Source organism: Melospiza melodia, chromosome 3 (assembly GCF_035770615.1).
Source record: "Melospiza melodia melodia isolate bMelMel2 chromosome 3, bMelMel2.pri, whole genome shotgun sequence".
Lineage (NCBI taxonomy): Eukaryota > Metazoa > Chordata > Aves > Passeriformes > Passerellidae > Melospiza > Melospiza melodia.
The window spans coordinates 56,429,390-56,454,537 of NC_086196.1; the positions used below are offsets into that span (position 1 = coordinate 56,429,390).

The window sequence follows — 25,148 nt, forward strand, 5'->3', positions numbered from 1 at the left end:
CTTAAACTGTTATTTGAATAACAATTCTAAAACTGTTACTTAAACTAAATTATTGAAACAACAGTTTCAATAATTTAGTATCAGCAGCACATTTTACATGGGACAGAGACAGAAGCGAAAGAAGTTCATTAACCTAAAGCATTAATCACATCTTTCACTAGGAAAGGCACAAATTTTATCCTTCACATTTGTTCTGAATAAAGCCTGAGTTTATTGTCGACATGGAAACTGCTTATGGTTTGGATACAGTAGAAGTGATGAAGTTGACTGGTTTCTCCTCTTACAGCTCAAGTGTACACTGAAGCTATGAGGCAAAACTACTATCATTGCTGTGACTGATAGCACTTATGCTCACTCTGGAAAACATGTTTTTCTGTGTCACAGCACAACCTGGCATTATCAAAGCAAACTCTTTGAAAGAACCTGCAGATTGAAGTTTTTATTAATCAGCTGAAGAAAACGCAGCCTAATGTACAGCCCACCTATGGATGCACTCACCCCCAGCTCTCTCTTTACTTCGCAGAGGGAAGAGGAGATGGCTGTTCTAGCAGGGAACTTCTATTAAGAAGTGAGCCTGATGATGCCTCTGAAGCAGCAGCTCATAAGTGCACAGATTCAGGCCCACTCTAGTAGAGGAGGAGCAGGCCCAAAAACACCCTTAGGTTCCTGTCATTTAAAGCTCTATAGGGCTATCTGAACTGGTGTCAGTCAGGCAGAGAGGAAGAGAAAGCAGAAGACCCCAGAACTGGAATACAGCCATTGAACCTAGATTTTCAGCTAACTGAACAGGCACTACATTACAAGTTTTCCATGCTACTTCCTCTCACTGCCCTACAAATTTATCTTGATTTATCTTAATTCCTCATCCCCTATCCCCAGCATCTCACACCAAGTCTGAAGAACTGACTCTCTTGTGCTGGCTGCAGCTAATTCTTTGCAAATTGTGACTGCAAGAATGCATAGATACGGTTTATTAAGTCTCCTGTCCATTAACTGCGACTCAGACAGAAGGCATCTTGCTACTTTCCACCCTGGCCATATTTTTCACAGTCCACTCCAGCAGTCCAGGTTCAACCAAGCTGTCATCATTAGCAGGCTCCTGAATAGAAACAATCTTTCCAAGCTCAAGAACACAGGATTTCCTGAACCATATCAGAACAGGCACTCATCAGGACAATAACCAAAAGCATTTTAAACAACAATAACAAAAATGAAACCAAATCCAAATACCCTGACACAGTAATCTATTATTATTACCAGGCATGCAATAGCTTTTCCAGACAGTTTCTTTCTAGGCCCAAATGTGTGCATTTCCTCATAGAAGGATGGTTCATGACCTCTATACAAACCTTCTCTATGAAAAATCACTGATAGTCCATGTGGAGAAACAGGCACTTCAAGCCTTGTGATGAAGTTGGGAGGCCTCTAAGCATAAATGTGCTTTATGCTATATAATCTATGAAAGTAAGAACTCTCTGAATATTTCCAGCATTTCTACATTAAAATTAGACAGAATTTGGCTACCAAGTTCTGTGAGCAAACCAATCCTTTCAAATGTATCTAATCCTACTGTTTTCCAGGAAAACAAGGGCAAGGGATGGAGATGACTGCCTTGAGTACTTGCATTACTTGAGATTGCACTTTAGCCTTGCCATACTTTCTTCCCAGTAGACACTGGGAAGAGTAGAGATTGATTGAGTAGAGATTAATTTCTTCTCATTAGAGGCTTTCCCAGTACAGGGTAGGGCAACACTCAGGGAGACAAAATAAAGAACATGGCTTCAGGGCCTGTCAATGACATCTGAGCAACGTGACATTAGAGCCCAGGTGACCTCATTTTGGGAAGGAGGGATAGAAGTTGTTTTAAGTGAACTGGGTTACAAACAGAATTAAATAGGTAGGAAAAGAAAGGGATAGAGAGAGGTAAAGCTGGAATGAAATATGAGGAGCCCAGGGAAGCAGGCAGAACCCAAGCCAATAGGAAAAGAAAGATCCTACACGAAGCTAACATGAGAAAACTTTGGGTTAACAGAGTAAGAAAGCTAGAATTGACATCAAGCCTGGAGGTGAAGACCACACACAAGCTGAAAAGCTGAAGTATAAGACAAACTAGATAAAGAAGGAAGATGACTGAAAAGGCTCTTGAAAGTGAAGGGACTAGTAGAAAAAGGCACAAGAAAATGAAGTACATGCAAAAGCCTCAATCCCTTAGCACATTCCCATATGGAAACGGGATTCCAGATTTAAGTCCACTGTTTGTTACTTGTCAGGTTGTATCTATGCAACAGATTCCTTATCTGCAGGCTTGCAGCAAGCTGGGCAGTTTTCTTCAGAAACTCTTATTATGGTGTATCCATCACTCAGGTATTCAACTTGTCTTTTTAATCACACTGTGTATTTAATTATCCATGTAAAGTGTGGTGAGGAGATAGAAGTTAGACTACCCTCCCTTAGTCCCACTTTCCATGGCAACAGATTCTATTAGAGTATCTAAAGGTTTAAATTACTAGTTTCAAATCTTCCTGCTATTATCTTTAACAGACAAGCCAAAAGAGTGAAGTATACATCAGTACTTTGGATTTCAGGAAAATCTTAATTTGACATATTTAACAGATCTTATGAATCATCCCTTTTTACATGACACTACACTTTAAGATTCAGCTTGCCTTATAAAAACTGAAAGATTTTATATTTTAACATGCTCATAGACCCCTCTGGTTTGTGTGCTACCTAAGCCATGTTTCAGGTGGACTTTCCTAGTGGCTGAATTCTATTTTCAGACTATTAAAATCTGAAAACCTGAAATAGTCAAGCAGCAAATGCTGGCTCAGACACACCAAAGTGTCTATTCCATTTTACCTAAGAGACTTGGCTGGCTTAGCAAACAGGGACGTGGCAAGCACCAGTGGAAAAAAGTTATTCTTCTTTTCCATTAGCTTAGGTACAGGATGAAGCATTACTTTGGTTTTAATTACCAAAACAAGAACTAATGCATTTAAAGAAACGACCTCCATTAGCAGTTAGCATTCAATTACCAATCCTAGCCAGAGAAAGAGGGAATAAACATTTACAGGGCAAAATCCAGTAGGCAAATTTCACAGACAATATCTGTAAAATGCAGAAATCAAAATTACATTATGACATCTGCCTGTCTATTAGGAAATACAAAGGTATTTACCTTCCAACATCCCTCAGTGGTACAGTTTGATAGTCTGAGGATGCAAATGCACATTCTTAGGAGTAAAAGCTGGACTGTTTTAACACTCAAGTTGTAACTGCCAGACTTCTGTTATTTAAAGGTACCGCTGTTGCTTCAACACTTGCATCAGCCATCCTTTCCAACTGTGAAAAATTAAAAAGTCAACAGGCCCTAAACACTTCTACTGGTGCCCCACAGTCTGAGGCTTTGGAAGAACACCTTCCCCACTCCACAAAGAAATAAAACAGAGGGGAAAAAGAAGAAAATTACACCTCTGAAAAAAATAACTGCACCACAGCTCTTATACCAGTCAGTTTACATGCAGAATATTGTCACCTCATGTATAATTATGAAATGCTGTTTTTTTAAAATGAAAATTTAGCTGAAAAAAAGATTGCTGAAAGCAAGTGACTCAGAATCAACCTGCTTCAGCTGTGCTATTCTACAAGCTAAGTCCATTTCTTCCAAGGCTGCAAAGTACAAAAAGACAACCCACAGCAAATACACGATGAGCTGCCATACCAGCAGAGTCCTGCTGAAATACTACAGACTTAGTCACATATTCACAAGTAAAAAGAGAAGGGTAAGACTGAAGAATCCATACATGCTATTGCCCACTATCACACCAACAGACCAAAGGTTCTGCCTCTACTCTTCCTAGAGTTACATAAGGAAAAAAACCCACAAAAATCCCAGACTAAGCACTTGTACGCCTTTAGTAAGCAACACCATGACCAACAATCCTGAGTATATTTCTTCAGTTTCTCATAACATCTCCTTATCTAAAGTATCTAGCATAAAACCAATTTTCTTAACACAAATGAAGTACAACAGATGACATCACATCACACTTCCTTAAGTATAAGATCCCCCTAATTTAAATATGGTCAGTAGCCTTAAAATACATTAACTTCTTCCAAAGTAGTCTAATTAAGCAGGTCTGCACCACTAATCAACTTCTGCATGTTCTTGAACACTTTGAAGAATAAACAGTAATTACAGCATCATAAAAAATGGTTCAAGATCACTCTTTTAATTTGTTCAGAACAATCCAGAAATACACCATGTAAATTTAATTCCAGCTGAATATATTTTAGCCAACTCATTTCCAGTTTGACCATAAACAACAAAAAGGAAAAAAAGCAAAGCAAATATGGAAGTATGCACAAGCATAAACATATGGGGCCTAATACAAATCTAATCAGAGGAATATAGGAACTGTAAAATACGAACAGTAAGGTAATGTAAGACCATGTAAACTTAAAGAAAATAGCAATTCACACATTCATATAATAAAAGATATAAGTATAATCAGTAACTACTCTTTTACTAGGTCTTTACTCTTACAATCCATGTTTGTGTTTAATGTGTTTATTCAGTCACATCAACACATCTAAAGGGTATTCCACACGGCTTTGCAGCTGAAGATAAGCAAATGTAGCTACCACAAACTACAAACAGAACTGTTTAGCCTTAAAATCTGCAAACATCATAGGACACAAAGCATGTTTTTTCCCTATCTTAAACTTAAGCATTTAGAATAATAAGCTTATGAAGTACTATCTTCCTCTAAAACACAGACCTGTTTTTTGACATGTAGAAGACCAGAGGGATCTGAAACTACACAAGTCATCCTTAAACATACATTACACTCTAGTTTTTAACCCACTGCACAGAAAAAGTTTCTAACTCTGAAATACTGAAAACAGGGGCTTACCTTCAATCCTTTTCAAGGCCGACAGACAAGTATCCCGGCTTGGAAACTCAAATGGATTATTACAGGTCCGAATGGTGTCACATTCGCACTTCCCGTTGATTATGTTACAACCTGTTATAAGGTTTTCATTGCATGGTTCAAATCCAAGAAGCTGATCATCATCCCAGTTTTCATCTAAAAGAAAGAAACAAACAAACTTGCTCATATTGGATTTCAGCTGCAGTAGGTAATATTCACTTGCTTTGGAGTTGGGTGGGATTCACTTCAAGGTCAACACAGTGCTAAAGAGAAGATAACAGATTTAAAAAAATAACAGACTAATCCAAAAGTGGGATTTGCCAAATACCCCAAACACCATATCTCACAGCTGTTCTACTGCCCATGTTGCTAAAGAAACTGGCATTGTTTACTTCCATCTGTATGAAAAACTATGTCATCTCAGGAATACGCATAGTTGTAGTACAAATGAGTGCTATTCTAACAGAAATAACTTTTGCAGATAGCTGAAGTTATATTTGTAATGGAAGTGAGAGCATTGTACAGAATCTGCAGCTGTTACAGAAGTCAATTGAGTCAGAAAGCCAGCATTTTAAAAGATGATTAAAAAATGCATCACACAGAATTCACTCCATGGAGATAACTTTTTATTACAGAAAAGCTGCAAGATGCCAGACCTCTGATTCCATTATATGACCAAAAATGAGTTTTCCAGCAGTCCTCAATTATCAGACATATTCCTGGAGAACTGATCAAGCACATTGCATTCTTTGCTGTCAAGGGTCTATGGATAGAGGGACCAGGATGAGTCTCTCTGCTTAAATAATTCTGTTCCTTTTGAATCAGTCCTGTCAAATGTGTGTAACTGGTGTTCCAGTTGTAACTGCCCATCTTCCTTTCAGGAGGCCACATGCAACAAGATTTTTTTTTTCCCTCCAGAAAGAAATACAAATCCAGTCAATCCAGAATTCCAAAAGATTACCAGTCCTACAATATCTCCGTTTTCTTAGGTCAAGTACACATACAGCAATATCCCATGAGTCAGAAGATTAATCAAGATAGAAAAATGGAACATCCTGGATTTGAAGAGACCTTCAAAACCATCCAGTTCCAACCACCCTGCATGGATAGGGACACCTTCCACTTAGACCTCAGTGGTCAAAACTCCGTTCAGTCTGGCCCTGAACACTTCCAGGGCATCTACAACTTCTCTGGGCAACCTGTTCCAGTGCATCACCACCCCCACAGTACAGAATTTCTTCCCAAAATCAAATCTAAGCCTATTCTCTTTCAGTTTTAAACCATTCCCCCTAGTCCTATCACATACTTGTTTAAGCAAGACTGAAGAAACTAAACTAGACATCAGGTATTCTTTGCTACAGAATGCCAGATGTTTTATAGACAGACAAGCTTGGAAAATTAAGTGCTACAAAACAGTTGCACAGAGTCCACTGATTTCTACTAATGACAAAAAGAAAAAATAGATATTTTTAATCTTTGTTTCCTTACATTCAACAGCAGCACTCACATTGTGCATTCTAAATAGTTCAATTTTATTTACTATCAACAAGCAAGTTTCCAATACAGATCCTGACAAAAAGCACTTCAAGAAAGTTAAAGTATCTTACAGTTATGCATGGTGGGTTTCCTCTTGTTGTTGGGGTTATCAGAGGCTGTTCTCCATATCCAGTATGAGAGGCCACAGCCAATACAAAACTGTCATTCAGTAGTCTGATGCTCAACAGAAGCCTAAAAACTAACAGTAAATAACAGTACATGCACATACATGCTGAGGTTGGCAAGAAAATTCTTTCCACTCATAGAAATATGTAGAATATCCGCTAACCTGAAGTTTTTCCTGTTTTGGGGGGGAAAAAAAAAAGTATTTAGACAGAGCTGTTTACTAGTTCAGTACTGTACATGACCTACAGGAAGTGCCACAGCAGATTCTCACCAGTATACTTCTCCCTGTACAACAAAATCCTTGCCTTCTATTATGAGCTGGCAAGGTACCCTGCTGACAAAAACACTGATAAACAACAAAGTCCATTTTAGATGTGAAGATGGGAATTTCCATGGGAACCTCATGGCTCTTCTCCATAAAGATAGCAAGGGAAGAGTAGTCAGTAACCCCAGGAAGTAATTTTTTCCTTAGGTTAACCTATCATCCAATACAGCAGCTGTATCAATGAAAGTCAAAGGAAGCACAGAAGTTCCTGAAGAGAAACGATTAAAATTCTTTCAAAGGAAGATGCCTCTCCTGTAATGCTTAGGACACTCTCATTGTGATGAGGCCATGCATACAGAAGGCAAAAAAAAAAAAAAAAAAAAAAAAAAAAAAAAAAAAAAACAACAAACAAAAAACCCTGAGAATTTGGAGAACAATAATACATCCTGTTTTTGAGAAGCCGGAATACAGCCAGGACAATTTGTATTTTACGAGTCACAGCATTAATCCATGTAAGGACAAGAACAAAAGCTACACCTATGGTCCCAGACTTGCTGTTTGAAACTCTGTAACAGCAAGGACAGCAGCTTCATCCACACCAGCCCAACAGCCTTAAAGGGTTTGTGGCGCTCCCTGTTTGTGACAAGAGCATTCCTTCTGCACTCCTGGGTGCAGGAGAGGAGCCCAGAGGCAGAGTGTGGGCTCTCAGCCCTGCGCCCCCAGGCCAGTGCAGTGCAGGCTGGAAGGACACACAGATGGCAACGCTCTGCTGCTTTTCTAGCAAACCACTTTAGAGCATCTCTGCTGCTTTGCCCTGTGGTATTTCAGCACTACATCTTCTCCAGGCAAACAGATCAGCAGGATCCTGTCCCATGAGAGCTGCCCACCCCATTTAAGGTGGGACCCAGCTGGCACAGAGAGCAGACTCGTCCCCTGCCAGTGGCAAACACCTCAATGCACGTGCACTGCACAGTGTGGCACTACACACGCTGATTTCCAGACAGGTTACTGCTTGCTACCACATCTGCCAGCCCTCACAAGTTTTCAGAAAAGGAGGTACACAGGAAGCACATGGCCCAGTAGTAGGTGCACCTGAATTCTTCACAGCCACACACCTCAAAAATTAGCTCAGTAGACATTAAAGTCTTAATGAGAAGAGAAATCCCTCAGTAATACTTGTTCAGGCTATACTTCTAACGTGTTGAATCTTCAAACAAGGTATTTATTTTTCATTACTGGGTGATAATAGAAAAGAGTAACATTCAGACAGGAAGAATGCAAATTCAGTCTTAGCCTGTACATCTTCTACCAGCCTGCTTTTCACACAACTTTATTTAGAAACAAGATTTCCATCAATGAAGTAGCAAACATGTAGCAAGAGCTTATTTAGGTTCAGTAAATCAGTGCCAAGTCTACCATAATTTTTCATGCAGACTAAAGACTGACTCCTTTTCCTAGCTGATTTAGTCCTTTTATGAACATCATTTCAAAGTCCTGTTAGATGAATAATTGTTTACCACTTAGAATAAACCCTCAGAAGTCACATAAATATAGGCAGAACAAAATTCTTTGGAATGGAAGGTACAACCACATGAAAGTATTCACATGAGCTAAAGGGATGAACCTAGCCTATCACTTCAATTCCAAGCTTTGGATACTTGATGCAAAGACATCTAGTGCTCTCCTTGATGCAGATAAACAGTGGTCCAGTACAGCATGCTCACACCTTTAGAGGTCAGCAATATTTTAACTGATAAGAGAATGATATCTTGTGCAAAACATATAACCCAGCCTCTATTATTCAAAAAGATCATCATGTCCTGGGGACTATCCTAAAAATACAACTTGTACACACCAGTGATTTGGGACCTGAGACAGTTCACAAACTATTCCAGGCTGTATACCTTTTCCTGCACGCTCTGCTTGGCCTCTATGGCTTCCTTTCCAGAAGAATGGTTTTTAATGCCAACCTCTCAAATCTGGATGATGTGAACAAATGTGAAATGTACGAATTTGTGAAAGCATTTTTTCTCTGCAAGCAGAGCCAAAAACCCCAAATATAACAATCTATGCCTCAGACCTTGCTACACACATCCTACCCCCAGCTACTTCTAGGACACCTAAAACCACAAAAATCAAGTGTGTACTTAACACTCCAGAGTTTTTAGAAGCAATGCAGCTGAAAAAAAAGCCCAAGTAAACTACTAGTTTTCATCCAAACGGATCTTTATCTAGCTGAGATTTTCACCACCTCATTGTGCTGGCATGATCAGGTAAGGGCAAAAAATCAAAGGGCTGCACTTTTTAGCCATCCTGAGTTGTCACTGGAGTCTTGTTATACAGTCACTCAAGTACATTTTGCACACAAGCCTCAAAGAGTTCAAATGCTCCCAGCAGGCTCATAACTACAGCTTCAAAGTCATTTCTCTTTCAAATAATTTCTATCTACATGCAATTCCCCACTCCTTCCAACTCATTCAGGCAAGTTCCAGATAATAAAGTTTCAGATAATAAAGTAGCTCTGCATTTACTCAGATCAAAGTTAAGTCCTGGACATAGTACCTTTTTAAGTCTTCCAACTGTGCTTTCATACCAAAAGGAAGCCACAGGAAGGGAGACTTCACATTAATCCCAAATTTTTTTCCTTTTCTATCATTCATATAATCACTTGCTTTCTGCAAAGCAAATGTTTCAGCTTGCTAAAAATGCACATACTGCTCTGGGTTGCTGAATTCCCAAGTCCTGTCATAGCACGCACCTAAAGTAAGGAAGAGGATTAAGGCATTAAGAAGTTGAACAAGAGATCCTTAAACAGGTCTAGTCTGGGAAACAGTCTGAGAAATATGTCTGTGGTAAGCAGCATTCCATCACTTCTTCCATACTATATCCTACATACCAGCACTCACAACACAGCACCATGCAAGGCATAGTGGTCACAACTGAACCATTCATCTTATTTGCCTGAAGAGCTGCCTGTGTTTTTAGAAAAGCATGCTGCTGAGAAACTAACTTTAAGCCTTACTTCCAAGGCACACACTAACTTGCTATGGGTACATTTGTTATTTATTACTACCCAAAGGATCATCTCAAAACAGGTGCAAACTAAAAGTACAAGGAAAGACCTTTTCAGAGCCTGCTTCTCCATTAAAGTTAAAGTTTTGCTCTCCATTCCTAAAAATTCTCAATTCCTTCTGCCTGCCACAGAAACTTGTGTTTTGTGCCCCAACACCTCTTTCTTTCTGGACATTTAATGACTATCACCTATAGTTTGGAGAATGCTATACTGTTCACCTTCAATATTTAGATAATGCATCATCTGGAAACAGCAAGAAACACACTGAAATGATCACTGAAGTACCACTGTAGAAAACAAATGCAGAAGGCATTTGGCCCATAATAATCTCATGTTTACCACCCTACCCTTTGAACTGCAATTTAACTGGAGTGGTTTGAGTCAACTCCCATAATTTACATTTAACTGCAGCATGTTGCTCTGCTACTTCCACCTTTTTTTTGAGCATCCCAGGTAGCTCTTAGGATGCTGAAAAGACACCATAAAATATATTGATGACTGGAAGTGAAACTGTATAAGCCACATCTTACAGACTCTAGCATCCTTTTAAATCTGCATTTGAAGACAAGAGAGAAGCAATCCTTATTAAGACTGGTACTGCCCTCTGGGAACTGGGAGGCAGAGGGGGGAACCTTTCAGAAACTCCCCCATGAAACTAGATCCAAGGTCTGAGCACCACCACTCCAGCACACTGGTATACAGAAGAGCATTTTCAAATCAGTGGTATTCATTAAGATGGTATGAGACTCTGAAAAGATTCTAACTTGCTAAAATAAAAAAAGGAAATGCTTCTTGCCAGTAGACTCTCGCTTCTCTTTGAACAGGAAAAAAGAATGATGGAAAGGAAATTCATGTTTTGGAGGAGCTGAACAATAGAAATGACTAATTACCACTAAAGAATGCTTGAAACCCAGCCCCAGACCTTGAAAAGCAGCAAAGGAAAGACTAGCCTTGAAGTGAGTTTGAGATCATACACTGGCTTCAATCCTTTCCCCTCTTGCAACTTATTCCTCCACTGAAGTCATGAATCAAGGACTAGAGCCGGCAGAATATTTTATGGCAAGACACACAGCTGAGAGTTTTGTGAGAAAGCATTTTTTCCCACATCTTGGAATGGTCCATTTTCCAAGATCAAATCTTCATGTGGAATGTACAGCAATACAAAAGGGTTTTGCAGTTTCCTGAGAAAATTTCTAGCCAAAGCTAGAAAGCAGAACTGTACCACAACATTTACATAGCTCAGGAACACATGCACGTAATGCTTGCCTCCAACCTGACTGCCTGCTTTATCTCAGCATGTATCTCAGGTGATCAAATCCCCAATGTAGTGAGAAAGATTTCCATTGCAGCAGTTCTTCTTGTGTCTGAAGACAGTTATTTCATACTAAGGAATGCAGCAAGTATTTCAACAGACCCACTTTCCAGTCAATTATCAGAAACTCTACGGAAGTCTTGAGGAAGGCAAGGAGATAAGTGGAAATGTTAAGTGAAGCATGTGACATGGACAACTACTGCAAGTTTTCCCCACACTGTCTGGGATATTTTGCTTCTCCAGGTACCCCACCTCCACCTTTTATTATTTTTTTTGGGGGGGGGGGGGTGGTGAGGAAGGGGGAATGGAAGGAAGGAAGAATGGGGAGGAATGTGTTTTGCCTTTTGTTTTTTTTATGACTTTCATTCAGAGTTCCCCATGGCAAAAATAAAATATACTTCCAAAAGCCTTCTTCCCCAAATATGGTCTGAAATAATAAATGAGTTTTACATTTACACACCTGAAAATAAGACTTACAAGCAAATGATCTTAAACTGATGACCAGAAACATGTTTTGTTCGTAAAAAGCTAACTGAAAATACTGCACTGTGTCCCTGGATTTAATTGGTCAGAAAAAGCCTCTACCAGTACTCCCCTGATTAGAACGAGCATGGACAGCGGTGTTTCAGCTGTCATAGCAGATTTTTCCTCTAGCTCTAGAAAACTCATTGCAAAAATAATTGCTAAAGCCTCAGAAAAGGGCCAAAGCTTCATAACCATTTTCCAAAGCAGTCTAAAATTCCAATTTTTTTTTTCCAAGCTGCACTCTGCACCCACATGCTTCAGAGGCCTGCATGTACAGCAGCACACATCAGCTTCACTGCAAACAAGTAGCTGGCTGGCAGCTTGCTGGAGCTGCTAGGCACAGGCAAAGCTGACAGGAGTAGGAAAAGTTGTGTCAAAGACAAATTCTGGAACAGGGCCGTGAGTAAAGCAACCTATACCAAGAACAGTTCACACTATTGTAAGAAATCTGATATCCTAAATATTTTGCCACTTTCCCCCCCAGTCATTAATGCAGGACCACTGAACACCATCATTACAACATATTTCAGAGGAATTCCACCCCATCTCTTAGTCACAGAAGACTGCAGGGAAAACTCAAGCCTGGATTTAGAATTACCCTCAGGGCTTCTTTTCATTTTCTAAAACCTAACTTAGAGATAGACATCAAGTTCGGCATTTCTATTGTGAAAGCAGCACAAGTTACATCAGTGCATGTAACACCATTATCAGCATGACCCCAGCTTTTTATCAACCACCCATCAGCGAGGGGAAAAAATACCTCCACAAACATCCAGCCCTTCTGAAAAAAATCTTGAGGAGAATACAATACAGCCTGTATCAAAACAGTGAAATTTAATTCATTTCAAGGACAAATGACCCAACAGAATGGGCTCTCTTGGATTCAGAAACATTACACTTGCTAGATTTTTCACCAAAAAAAAAAAAAAAAAACCAAAAAAAAACCAAACAAAAAAAACCAAACCCAAGTCCATTCAAACAAACAAACACCAACCAACAACTGAAGCTTAACAGTGGCTATATAAGGCTTAAAGCTTAGGAAATGAGTAAGAACATGGGAATTGGTGCATGCCTATAAGCCAGTCACTGTTTTTCCTCCTGTCCACAATCCCTCTATGCCCAGTTTGTTTTCTTATTCAGTCCTAAAAAGGACTTGCACGATCATGACCCACAAGGGTCATGATCATGCAGATTCTCGAGTTAGGTACCCAGTATACCCAGTGAAAGCTGCTGGGGACTGAATATTGTCTCTGGTAAAGGTGTGAACTGCTTCCATTCTTCTCAAAACATTAGGAAGGGCTTATTTCCCCAAAACAAGGCCAAACTAGTCTGTTTAGACAAGAGCTCCCCCAGGGACTATTTTTAATCTGTACACTTATGTGGAATTTAATCTATGCTAAATTATTTTCCCATGTTAGTTTATGTTGGTAAGTTTCTCCATGTTGGTAAGTTTCTCCACACACATAAGCTTTCTGTGTCAGTATCAGTCATTTTCCAAATTCCAGTATAGTCAGACACAACCAGTGTCACTCAAAGTCTCAGACAAGACCCCGAGTTCATGATTTCCAAGTTTACATTCCCTGTGGATTAAATGCATTCTCAAATGAAAAGCAGTTTATAAGTCACAAGAGATACTTAATAGGTCACCTCTACAAAGTATTTAATCCATTAAAACAGAAACATTTGGTTCTGTCTGCAAGGTCCTATAAACTTATTGAGATGAAGAATTCTTAAGGGGGGCACAAAGTAAGGAGGGGAAGAGGACAGCATTTTTGAACCATATTAATGGGTTAATTATTGCATAATATGCCTGTCAGTGAAATGACATTTTGGTTGACTAAGTACCAGGCAAGAAGTTAAATTATGCAAGAATCTTTGAATTAGCTAGAGGGTGCTTAAACCAGCAAAGATGCCTAGGGGCAAGTTCAAAGGTAGTTTAAAAAATAAAAAAAAGGAAAAAATATCTTTATAAAAACCATGGTTTTAGGGAACCTGGTAAAATAATCAGTTTCTGTGTAGAAAAATTCACATAAGCAAAGGATGCTTATACAAAGTTTTAAAAACTAAAAATAAATAAAAAGAGAATATTCCTTTTACTAGAGTTAAAAAACTTAGTAATCTACAGCAAGACTTCTAGTTTTAAAATTACTGTGCTGATCCACAATAGCAAAGTCCTACTAATTCCTGCATCATATCTGTTAGATGTTTCCATTTAATTTTTACTGAAATACTGGAACCAAGTCATTTCTAAAATTGAAACATGATGCCCAGAAACAGAGAGGAAACCATTTCCAAGTCAAATAAGCACCTGATCCAATTCAAATTCCATGCCACACTCAGAGTTACATGTTCTTACTGATGTTGAGATTTCAGCATTGATGGAATACAGAGCAGAAATAGCTTATAAATTATCCAGTCTGTGTGTAAGAAGTCTGCATCCTCCTAGTCAGTGGTTTTGGGGGTGGCAGGGAGGAGGAGTAGGGGAAGGGGATTGTTAAATTTGATCAAGACTAGCATATGAGAACCTGAATATTCATTAAAGAACTACTTCTCATTCCAGTTTCACAACTTTAGCAATTTTTCTGATAATTTTCTTTTTCGACAACATAAATATTTTTCTGTTTGTCTCCCTGATAGTCTGGATTGCTGACAACCTTTGAACAAAGTACTTTGACTGTTTTCACAACAGCAGCCGTTGGTACACCAATATTGATGAAGTCCCCAGCTAGATCATCAGTTCTAACACTTGATGTTACTGAAAGAAGTTCTCTGCACACACATGGACATCAGAACCACTTGGACATTTCCCCAGCCATTCACTACATAACAAAGAAAAAACCCAACCAAACAAAAAGTTAAGATATTTGGGCAGCACTGTTCCAGTGCAAACAGATGCAAACAACTGGGTTACACACATGCAACTTCCAGATTACTTGAACTTCAGTAACTTGTACAGAAAGCAAAATACTGCCTGAGTCTTTAGGGGTCTGGGTAGCATCACAAGCAAGAAGCCAAGCATGTAGTACAGCAGTCTGTCTGGAGACAGAGCACCAAGGGGAGGGCTTTGTGTCCACTGACCCATTATAGAGCACAGCACCAAAAACAAGGCTCTCCAAAGGGTACTAGCTACCAAAGTTACTAATGATAACAAATACTATCAAGCCTGCAGGCAAGCTGTTCTTACTTCAGTAAAGCAGGGAGAACTGCATTAGCACACAGGTAAACCAATGCCTGAACAAAACAAGAAAAAACAAGCTCAGCTTTCCTCTTCCAAATTTTGAAAATAAAAAAGCTAGGCTTACAAGGTTTAGACTCTTCTCATCAGTTCCAGTTTCACTGACCTTCACTTGCATACCATACAGTATCCTCAGGGATGAAAACTAGGAAGACTTATGGGTGGGGAGAAGACAATAGACACATCCAAGGTCTCCCAACTTGCCCCAGCAAGGGGTCAGACAGACTGTAATGCTCCAAACTCCCCAAAACATGCAGTTTAGTAAATGAGACTAGGACTAGCCACAATAAGGAAAGCTTCTGCCATCATCCTAGGAGATTAACACGCATATAACTTCCCAATACTTGCCTAAAATTTGCTACAGCAACCTGCTCCTGGTCCCAAGGGAACTTCAGAAATTATATGCTAGGCAGTAAGCAAAAAATACAGCAATAACTGCACCACCCCCCCCCACCAAAAAAAGACCAAATTAACAATTAAAACAAAAAACATACCCAAACCCCATTAAAACCAAACCAACACCAAACAATGTAACAGACATTATTGGTAAGCACAGTGATACCTTCTTTCAATGTCTACCTAGAGGCTAATTCATAAGGAAGTATATTCTAAAGAGAAACTAAGAACACCTTCAGACTAGCAGTTTTGTTAAGCATGCATTTCAAATGTATCAAAAAAACTCTTATGTTTCTGTTACACAGTTAAAAATAATTTCCAGTAATTTTCAGTGTTATCTTATTTGCTATTGTCAAGACTTGGATGAGTTCAGCAAAGCAATCTAGGCCTCTTCATCTAACAGCACCAGAAAGTGGAGAAGCAGGGAAACAGACAAAAGAGCGTAATCTCAAGAAATGCCTTCACAAAGTAACCTAACTTCTTTGGCAGAGCTTTTTCAAGGCTCTCCAATCCTCTGGAAAGCCAGAGCCCACCCAGCTGCAGAAGCCAAAGCTAAGGTGTTTTGGAAGAACTTCAGTCTAATTCAGTTGTGGACCCATAATGACCTTTAAAGGTAGAGAGTAAGGACAGTTCCTGCTTTGGATTTAAAATTTCTCAAGCTTAAGAGTCTTTGAAAGGGGGTGTAGGCTCTCAAAACCTCATACCACAACCAATCCAGAAAATCCCTGTAAAGGATGCTGTAAAGTCAACAGAGGCTGGATGTATGCAAAGTCTCTCAAGAATGCCATTTAGGAGGTGTAGCTACCAGCACTAGGACCTCAGAATTATTACTTACTACTCAGAATTATTACTTACTAAGAATACAACTTCATTCATGAAAGGCATTTACCCACTTCAGGATAACAACACAAATGGAGTGTTAGAACTGCTTAGAGATGTGAATTGTTAAGGTGGTGAGATGAACAAGAACTTCCTTCAGCTTTTGGAATGATAAAGGGAAAAACCCCTCAGGAGCAGCAACAGATTTCATTTATAAGCAGTGCTTTAACAAAGAATAATCTGTTTGTAATTTCAGAAAGAGAAGCTACCAGCAACAGATGCCACAGAGACTTCTCTGTCAGGTGTTACAGAACTCATTTATGTCAAGTGCGTTAAATGCTAGAAACAAGTTAACAGACAAGTACTTCTACCTGTTGCTATTCCAGTTCTCAGTATTCTGCAGCCTAGCATACGCTGATAGTCTGAAACAAGACAGGGCTGAAGCTTCAAAAATGATACAAAAAACCATGCTTATAACTGTAGCCAGTAGGGGTCATTTCAGTGTAAAAAATTGCAATGAAAGAAAAGACTAGGGACAGGAAGGAGCATAAAAACATGAATTTCTATTCACACAGTTCTGTAAAACACTTGCATTTCCTCCTCCCTGTACTGGGGAAGGAAAGGGTTTGCACTCCCAATGTGCATGACAACAAAAAAAGCACATCCTTTATTCCGTTAATGAAAAAAGGCATGACTTAATACTACTCACATCAGGCATCACCAGCCTAGCCTGTTGCATGTGTGCCTGTAAACTGAACAACTGTTTAGGTCATCACAATCAAAAAACCAGAGCTATTCAATCTCATATTAGTGATCAGAGGCAGTACAATCAGTTCCCTTTTATCCTTGGTGCCACCTCACGTGCAAAACATGCACCATGAAGAACAACACACTACCTCTGTTCCTCAGAATGAGGTAGTTTCCTGACAACTCACTAACAGGCATTCCATGATTATTTATTAGGCTGACAGTTCAGCTTGGTTCCTTTTCATTTATGAGAATGAAAATTAAATAGATAAGTAAGGATAAGAAAATTAAATAGGAAAGTTATCTCCCTTAGTTATAGTTAATAGATTGTTATCTCCCTCCCTTAGGACTATTCCTATAGGGACAGCTGGAACTAGTTTCTAACCACAACACTAATTGAAACACAATCTTGCCAACAAATGCTTCATACTATTTTCAACAGTAGATGGGACGTGTTATGAGCTGAACTACAGCAACGTACAGATTGCATCACTTCAAAGGAATGAAATACTCCTAAACTGCCAGAGATGTCCATACTGTGATACAGTAAGGAAATCGGAGCATTAAGGCTTTTAATCACTGTAGGCTCTTAGTTCCTTTAACCACCGAGAAGGGGGGAAGCTATTTTAGCCCAGCTTTTACTCAAAAACACACAACAAGAGGGACTCCTGCAAAACCAGGTAAGTTTCTCAAGTATCTTTACTTGTACTTTTCTATTTATAGAAACTTTTCCAATACATATTAAAAATAAGACACTACTCCAATGTACATATTCAGCAACATAGTCTCAACCAAGGTCGTCAAAATAGTTCAGGGCCATTTAAAATTGTTTTGACAATCGAGCTTTTATTCTAAAGCTCATCCTACCCAAGCATCAACTCCCGAGGCTGACAGCACTGGTTGTAGCACAGGCGGGATGCACTGCCCTGCTCTGCTGTGGTTTGCAATTTATTTGTTATGGAGGCAAATGGAGTTTTAAACTAATAATGAGCGCCAGGACAAAAGTCAGCTGCCCACTAAAAATGACCGGGTTTAGTTTTCTTAAAATAGTGCATAATTTTAAATGCAAGTTTTTTGGACAGATGCTGCCTCACCAGCTCTCTGGACTTTCTACTGCCCTCTACCCGCCGAGAGGAGACCGCCTCCGTCTCCTTTTCCAGAATTGTCGAAGCTCCCACTCCGAATCACATATACATTTATACATATCCCAAACTACTGCTTATTTGTAATCTCTTTACAGCGCCATGTTTTCCCTCAACTTGGGGGAAAAAGCAATTGGAGGCACAAGAGAAGGAAAGACTAAAAATTTGTCTCTGGGCTTTCATTAATTTATAACACATAAAAAAAATAAATCCTAGGAATTCTGATAGATAAAAAACTGAAGGGGGATGAATTCCTTTTGCATTTCGTACCACTTTATCGCCTCACAAGACGGTAGCAAGCTGGAGAGACTTTGAGAGGAGTTCTACCGTGGGTATTTACCGCCCTTGATGCTCCAGTGGGGAAAAAAAAAGGCATATACTTATCATTATATGCCGAGTAGGACAGGCAGAGAGATATTAAGTGACAGGAACAGGAAACAAAACGTTACAACAGATGATCTGTCTTCCTTGTTTCTTTACACAGGAGGGAATCCGGAATAGGCATCATGTGTGCACGACTGACCTCCGCCGATCTCCATCTGCCAAACTCTTCCCGAGTCCTTTATCATGGAATTTTAGCTGGGCATCAGCAGCTGATACACGCTATCAGCAACCCAGTGACACTACGCTACGGACAATCAATAGAACCCTAAAGTTTAGGGTAAGGAAATTAAGGGCAAAACTTCTAAGTAGGAGTCTGTGAGGTTTTTTAAGCAGGGAAGGTTGGAAGACACGCTCGCTGATGGGACAGGCGGGCGGGATGGAAGGGAAGGGAAGGCAAGGAAGGCGCACGGGCGCCCAAGACCTCGTAGGTGCGCCCTCCTTCCTTTCCCGCCACCCATGGGGCGCCCCGACCCCGGGGCACGGATGGAGGGATGGGGGTGTCCCGCCGCCTCTCACCTTCGCAGACGCCCACTTCGTACTCGGTGATGGAGTCTCCGTTGAGCGGCGGTCGGATGACACAGCGCAAGCCCCGGTCGCAAGCCCCGTGCAGCCCATAGACACCCCCGCAGCTCTCGTTCCGCTGCCGAGCGCACATGAAACAGCAGCCGCAGATCCCCAGCACGATGCTGCCGGGGCAGCTCTTCGGTTCTTCGCATTTGGATTCGTCGCAGGGTAAGCAGACGAGAGCACGCGTCCCCGACTCGCCCAGCAGCAGGGCCAGCAGGAACAGCCACCCCGCGGCCGCCAGGTGCCAGCCGCCGTCTCCGCCCGGGCGTCTCCTCCCCGCCGAGACCGCTGCCAGGTACATCCCAGCCGCCGCAGCCCGGCCTGGGCCGGGGGGAGCCTCTCGGAAGCCCCCTCGCCGGGCGGCGGACCCGAGCGTGCCGCGGCTCCTTCCCGCCGCCCCCGCCTCCGGCCCCCCGAGGAAAGTTTCCTCTCTCGGCGGCGGCGGCTCAAGCCAAACTTCTCCTCCGGGTGGCGGCTCCGCCCGCTGTCCCCTCCGGGAAGCGGCGTCCCTCAGCCCGCCCGTCCCTCGCCCGGCGGCTCCCGGTTCGGCGGCACCGTGCGTGCGAGCGGCTGCGCGCGGCGGCGGCTGGCTGTGTCCCCCTCGCGTCCCGAGCCCCGACTCGCCTCCTGCCTCACTCTCGCCCCGCTCCAAGTGCGCCCTCTGCCCTGCCCCCATTGGGCGATCACCGCCGCCGCACCGCCCCGAGTGCCCGTCCGCGCCTCTCTCATTGGGCACCGCCGGGGCTGGCCCGCCCCCTTCCCTCCCGCGCCCCCCCAGCCCCAGATCCTGGGGCTGGAAGAGGCGCAGCGGAGGCGAGGAGCAGCCTGGGCCCCACGGCGGCCGCCGCCTCCGCCTCCCCCTGCACCTCCCCTCCCCCTCCCGGGGCTCTGGGCGCGGAGCGGAGCGGGGCGGCGGCGCCAGACCGCGGGGACGGGCTGGCGGCGGCCCGGGGGACACCGGGGGCGGGGAGGGAGAGGGCCCCGCAAAGGGCGCAGCCCCGGCAGGGCGATGCTGCGGGGAGCCGTAAACGGGGCCTCGCCGTCCCCGGCCGTGGCGGCGAGAGCCTCCTCCTCTTCCTCTGCCTGCTCCCTCGAGGGGCGCGGGGATCCGGGACGGGGAGCGGCTCCGCGCCCTCTCAGCCCCAGAGCCACGGGAGGGGAGAGCCGGTCGCTCCCCGCCCCGCCCCGTTCCGTTCCCGCAGCCGGGCTCCGGGCGCGCCCAGGTGCCCCGCGGGTGCGGGGAGCCGCGGCGGACCCGCTCGGCGGGGGCGGGAGGGGCTGTCCCGCTCCGGCGGCGGCGCGGCGCTATCCCGGGCCGCCCCTCTGCCCGCTCATAAACAAGCGGCGGTGCCGCCTCTCGCCCGCCGACTTCGGCACCGAAAGCCGACCCCGGGCCGCCTGGTGCTCTTCGCTGGCACACGGGCAAAGGCGCCCGCGGCTACGGCCGCTCTTCCCCACCGAACGGCTCCGTCACCGCCCCGAGCCGGCCGGGCAGCCGCGGCCCTGCCGCCGCCCGGTCCGCTGGGGCTGCGCGGGCCAAGGACGGCCCGGGGCGGCGGCGGGAGGTGCGGCGGCGCTGTGGCGGCGGCGCTGGCCCTGCGAGGCCGGCAGGCGGCAGCGCTCGGCGCGGCGCTCGCTCCGGCGGAGGGTGCCTGCCCCGAACGGGGCGAGGGGGCGGCGGGAGGGAAACCAAGAGGGACGGTGTTAGCGGAGGTCAAAATGCTGCCTTGTCTGCGGGCGGCAGCGACGGCAGGAAACAGGAGGTAGCTGGCCGCCCGAGGCAGCCCCTCGGTACAATTTCAGAGCGGGACCTGCCGCTGCCGTGTCCTGCCCAGCTCAAGGTGCGATGGCAGCTTTGGGAACGATGGGTCCTGCAGTCAGGAATGCCCGGAACTGGGATCATTTAGAGTATGAAACCATTGGCTCCGCAAGTGGATTTTGCCAGTTGCAGCGTGCTGAGCCTGGGAAGGCTTGGACTGCGTGTACCGGTGCCAGCAGTTTGGGAAAGAGGGTCTGGAACCTTAATAGAGACTTTTACAGAGAGGCCAAGTCATGGTTCCTACAGTTTCTCTAGTCCCACACACATGTTCACTTTGGCACAACCAGTTCTCGTGTCAGCCGAGGAGTTGCTATGGAAGAGCAAAGCTCCAACTGGCAATACAGAGTTGCCACCAGGAATAGACAACACTATATAGAGTAAAGCTCTGTCAGCACTAGCATACCTTATAGGTGAGTTTTAAAAGCTCTGTAATTCACTCTTGTTGACTCCAGCCTAAATACCTACTATAGCAAAGATTCCCTATTGCTAGAACAGGCCCATGGGCAATGGAAACAGTGCAACCATGTAACATGATGTCGAAAAATAAAGCATTTCCATTTTGTCTAAAAGAAAGTGTTTTCGAGATTTGTCTAGTTTAAAAAATAATAATGGTTTTATTATAGCAGAATAATATATATATATATATATATATAGCGTACAGCATGCATTAAATGGATTAGGGCCATTCAGCTGACATATCTCAACAATGAATGGATAAACAGCGATTTACTGGACAAGAGTATCTGAAGAAATACTGTGATATATTTTTGAAGAGATTTAGAAAGCAAATTACAAGCTGGTCTTGCTAAATGCAGTGTGTTTTGGTATAAACGAAGCCAGTGTGTACGTTTGAGGACAACCAAAAACATTTTATGTTTCTGCGTTCTGGAAAGCAGTAGGTCAGGAAAACACCCTGAAGGTCATATTAGACAAAGCCTCAAACTCTGAGTGTTATGCCAATGGATGATACTCCCTGGCGAAGTGACGCACCAAGTAAGAAGTTTTGTGCCGTTTCCTCAAAAAGGCAAATTCTTCCTCCCCTCATCCTCAGCCCTCTCGTGTCAGTTTGCCGAAGCACCTGCAGGGGTCAGAGTACTTTTGATTCACCAGAAAATTCCACCAAAAAAGCTGCTGTGATTTGGATGAGAGTAGTTTGTAAAAAGCTACTGTTTCCTACAGCCTGGAAACGCTGCCTTTTGGTCATGTATTTTATTGACGAGGCGCATGAAGGGGTTTTGCCTTCCATGTATAGCATTGCTGAGATTGCTTTTTGAATGAGGCATACAGTTCCTGCGACTGTATTTTTAAAACACTGTTCACAAACCTGAGATTGTGCAGAAAGGAATCACAACAGTGATTTTAGTGCTAGGGAGGATGCTGCACCATACAATACGTGGTCAGAGGCTTGAATTTAATAGGCTTAGTTTATCAAAAGATGAAAAGTGAACTGATTACAATGTATTAATCCCCTCATGTGAAAAAATGAACTGGTCTATGAAAAATACGTAGGCATTTTTCCAGGACTTATGTTCATAGTCAGCATGGAAATCCCAGACATGTTGGATTGCATGCTCAGGCAGTTCAATATTTCCCAGACATGCCAGACCTACCCGTCATGTACTGTACTGATGTACAGTATATTCAACACACAAAGAATTCACTGGACCTACTGTGCCTGTTTGCTTGTGTGGGAATGAACAAAGAAGCTCTAGAAGCAGTACAAAAACAGATGAAGAGGAAAGCTATGGACAGCTTAGATAAGAATGTTGTAGGGCCCTGAGAAAAAGAGAGCAAACTTTTAAGCTGACTGCCAAGTGAGAGAGGCTTCAGCTGTGAACAGGATTAATACCCTGATTCATGCACTGTTTATCCTGAGATAGCTGCATGTAAGAGAGGAAAATACAGAGATATGTATGGAACAAGGACCAAAATTCAGGCTTCTTGTCTCCTTAGGTCTTGCCCTTTAGATCCAAGTCACAAATTGTTCATGCTTATGCTTTTGTTTCCATCTTCTGGCCCCAGGAACCAAAATACTTCATTGCACAATTCACACAGATTCAACAGGAAAGGCAGATAATTCTCTTGCCCCAAGCCTAAGAGTCCACGGGGACAATAAGGTACTCCTTGGAAATCAGCAAATCTGATACCTGATGACTTTACAGGGAAAGTGAATATCCCTGCTTTCCCCAGCAAGAAGCAGTGGATCCGTCTGGAAGATGGGAAATTCACTTATCCCTGCTCCTACCTGCTTCTTGATTTATTAAGGGTTCTACTGATCCAAATAGCTTAGGAGTAAGTGGATTCAGCTACTGAAGTGAAACCCAGCTCCTTATTTCCCCTAGAAACAGGTTAGTAAATACTGCTGAATACAACTGTGGGAGGAAGAAAGGCATTCTGATATACAGGCTGTAGCAGCTGAAATTTCCTGAGCTTGTTCTCCTGAATTGTTAGTGTTATATTGAAGCCACATCTAGGATGGATGAAATTGCAGCAGTAATTGAGTGGAACTCTATGGCTTTCTTGGTCATCATGGAATGTGGAGCTTTTGTGAATCCACACAGTGATGTGAGAAAACTACCATTCCCTTCATGGATTCCTCAGTTCTGTACTCACTGCTCTTCCTTCTGGTAAATCTCCCTACGTGAAAAATACATGTTCAGTGTAAATTTCCTGTGAGTCTGAAATTCACAATAGTGATAACTGAAATTATTTCATTTTATTACATGGTTGAAGACATTTATACTACCAAAAAAACCCCATCTCACCCCCCTCCATCCCCCCCGTCGCCCCCACAACAGTAAATAAAATATCAAAATGTCCTCATTTCAATTCAAAAGGCTGTTTCCATTGTGCTGATACATGCTGGTAACTCCCTATATATTTCTGAATTTGGGAACATTGGTGTTTTTAATACCAAAGTTGTATTTCTTTCCTACACAAATGTTTTGTTTCTATTCTGTACCTCATTGTGTCTTTGTTGCACATTAAATTTCTTTCTCTTTTCATTATTTAGTTCGTTAAGATCATTTATGTCTCCTTTGTAGCAGTCTCTTGACATAAACTCTTTCATAAACAGGTTATTCACATGAGCAATCTCTACTACCAGAAAAGAAAAAGATCAAGATGAAACCTGCCACTAATACAAGCCGTGCTGAATCAGACTAAACCTCATGAGAATAATTTCTCTTATCTTCACAGAAATATCATGGGCTTATTACATTAGTAGCTGCAAGGTGTTTCAAAACCTCTAAATGCAAAACGGGGGGAAATTGAGAAAGTGAATAGAAGAGTTCATTTTAATACAAACAATTTTTGTATGAATTGTTTTGAACCATTTCATATCCCATCAGGAAGTCTCTGTGGTGTTTTTTAGCCCTGCAAAGTTTTCCTCTCAGTTGAATCCTTAGCTTGGGACAGCTCAGTAGTTCAAAATTTAGTCTGGAATACCTAACAAGCAGGTATGCAGCTTTTTCTTAATACATCTTTGATTCCTCATGTGGAACATAGAAGTATCTGCTTTTTTTAATGGCCTCAGAGCAACTGCATAAGTGATTTTAAAATCATGACTAATTTACTTCTGAATATTTTTTCTCAAATTTAGAAGCCATAAATTAATACAAATTGTAAATAAATAAGCTATAAATGAATGGGATTGGCCATTTACATGTGTAGATCTTCACATTTCACTTAAGTCACTGAAACTGTGAATTCAACCCAAGGATTTTTTCAGACCTTAACAAGCTAGAAAATATAACTTTAAAATTGCAAAGTTAAGGAACTAGGGAGTCAATATCTATTTAAGGATATGTACCAGAAGCATATTGGAAGAAATAACTACTATATCTAGAAATGCAGTGTTGTATTTAAATTGATCACACTCAAGGTCACGTTGGATTTAGCTTTTTTATCATGAAGAAAATATTCGTAACAAATAAGCATACTTAGCAAGGAAAGACAATTTGCTGTCAGTTTACAGAAGAAAAGTAGAAGTATTTTAAACTGGTATGTCATTCTAGGGATTATTTGCATTTTTATTACAGAAAATCTGGCCACCAGAAAAGTAGGTGGATTAGATCAGCATCCACAATCCTCTTCGTAGTGCTGCATACTGATAAGATTTAAAATGTTAGAATATAAATCTGAAAATACTGTGTTTATTTCACTGCAATCTGCTGTGTTTCAATAGCTGCAGTATAAAATAGAGGAAATCAAATAGGATCAGGGATACACTGGATATGAACTAGGGTTTGTCATAGCTAATGCCCTAG

At 42.3% G+C, this 25,148-nt stretch overlaps 1 protein-coding gene across 1 annotated transcript in view; it reads right to left on the reverse strand.

Moving 5' to 3' along the window:
* CRIM1 (cysteine rich transmembrane BMP regulator 1) overlaps positions 1-19,737 on the reverse strand; it is a 174,969-nt gene extending 155,232 nt beyond the window's left edge. Inside the window, exons 1-2 of the mRNA XM_063151875.1 lie at positions 19,011-19,737; positions 4,917-5,090 (exon numbers count right to left, since the gene is read on the reverse strand). Coding sequence (XP_063007945.1) covers positions 4,917-5,090; positions 19,011-19,737 — 901 coding nt within the window. The remainder of the gene's footprint in view (positions 1-4,916; positions 5,091-19,010) is intronic.
* Between the last annotated feature and the right edge of the window lie 5,411 nt (positions 19,738-25,148).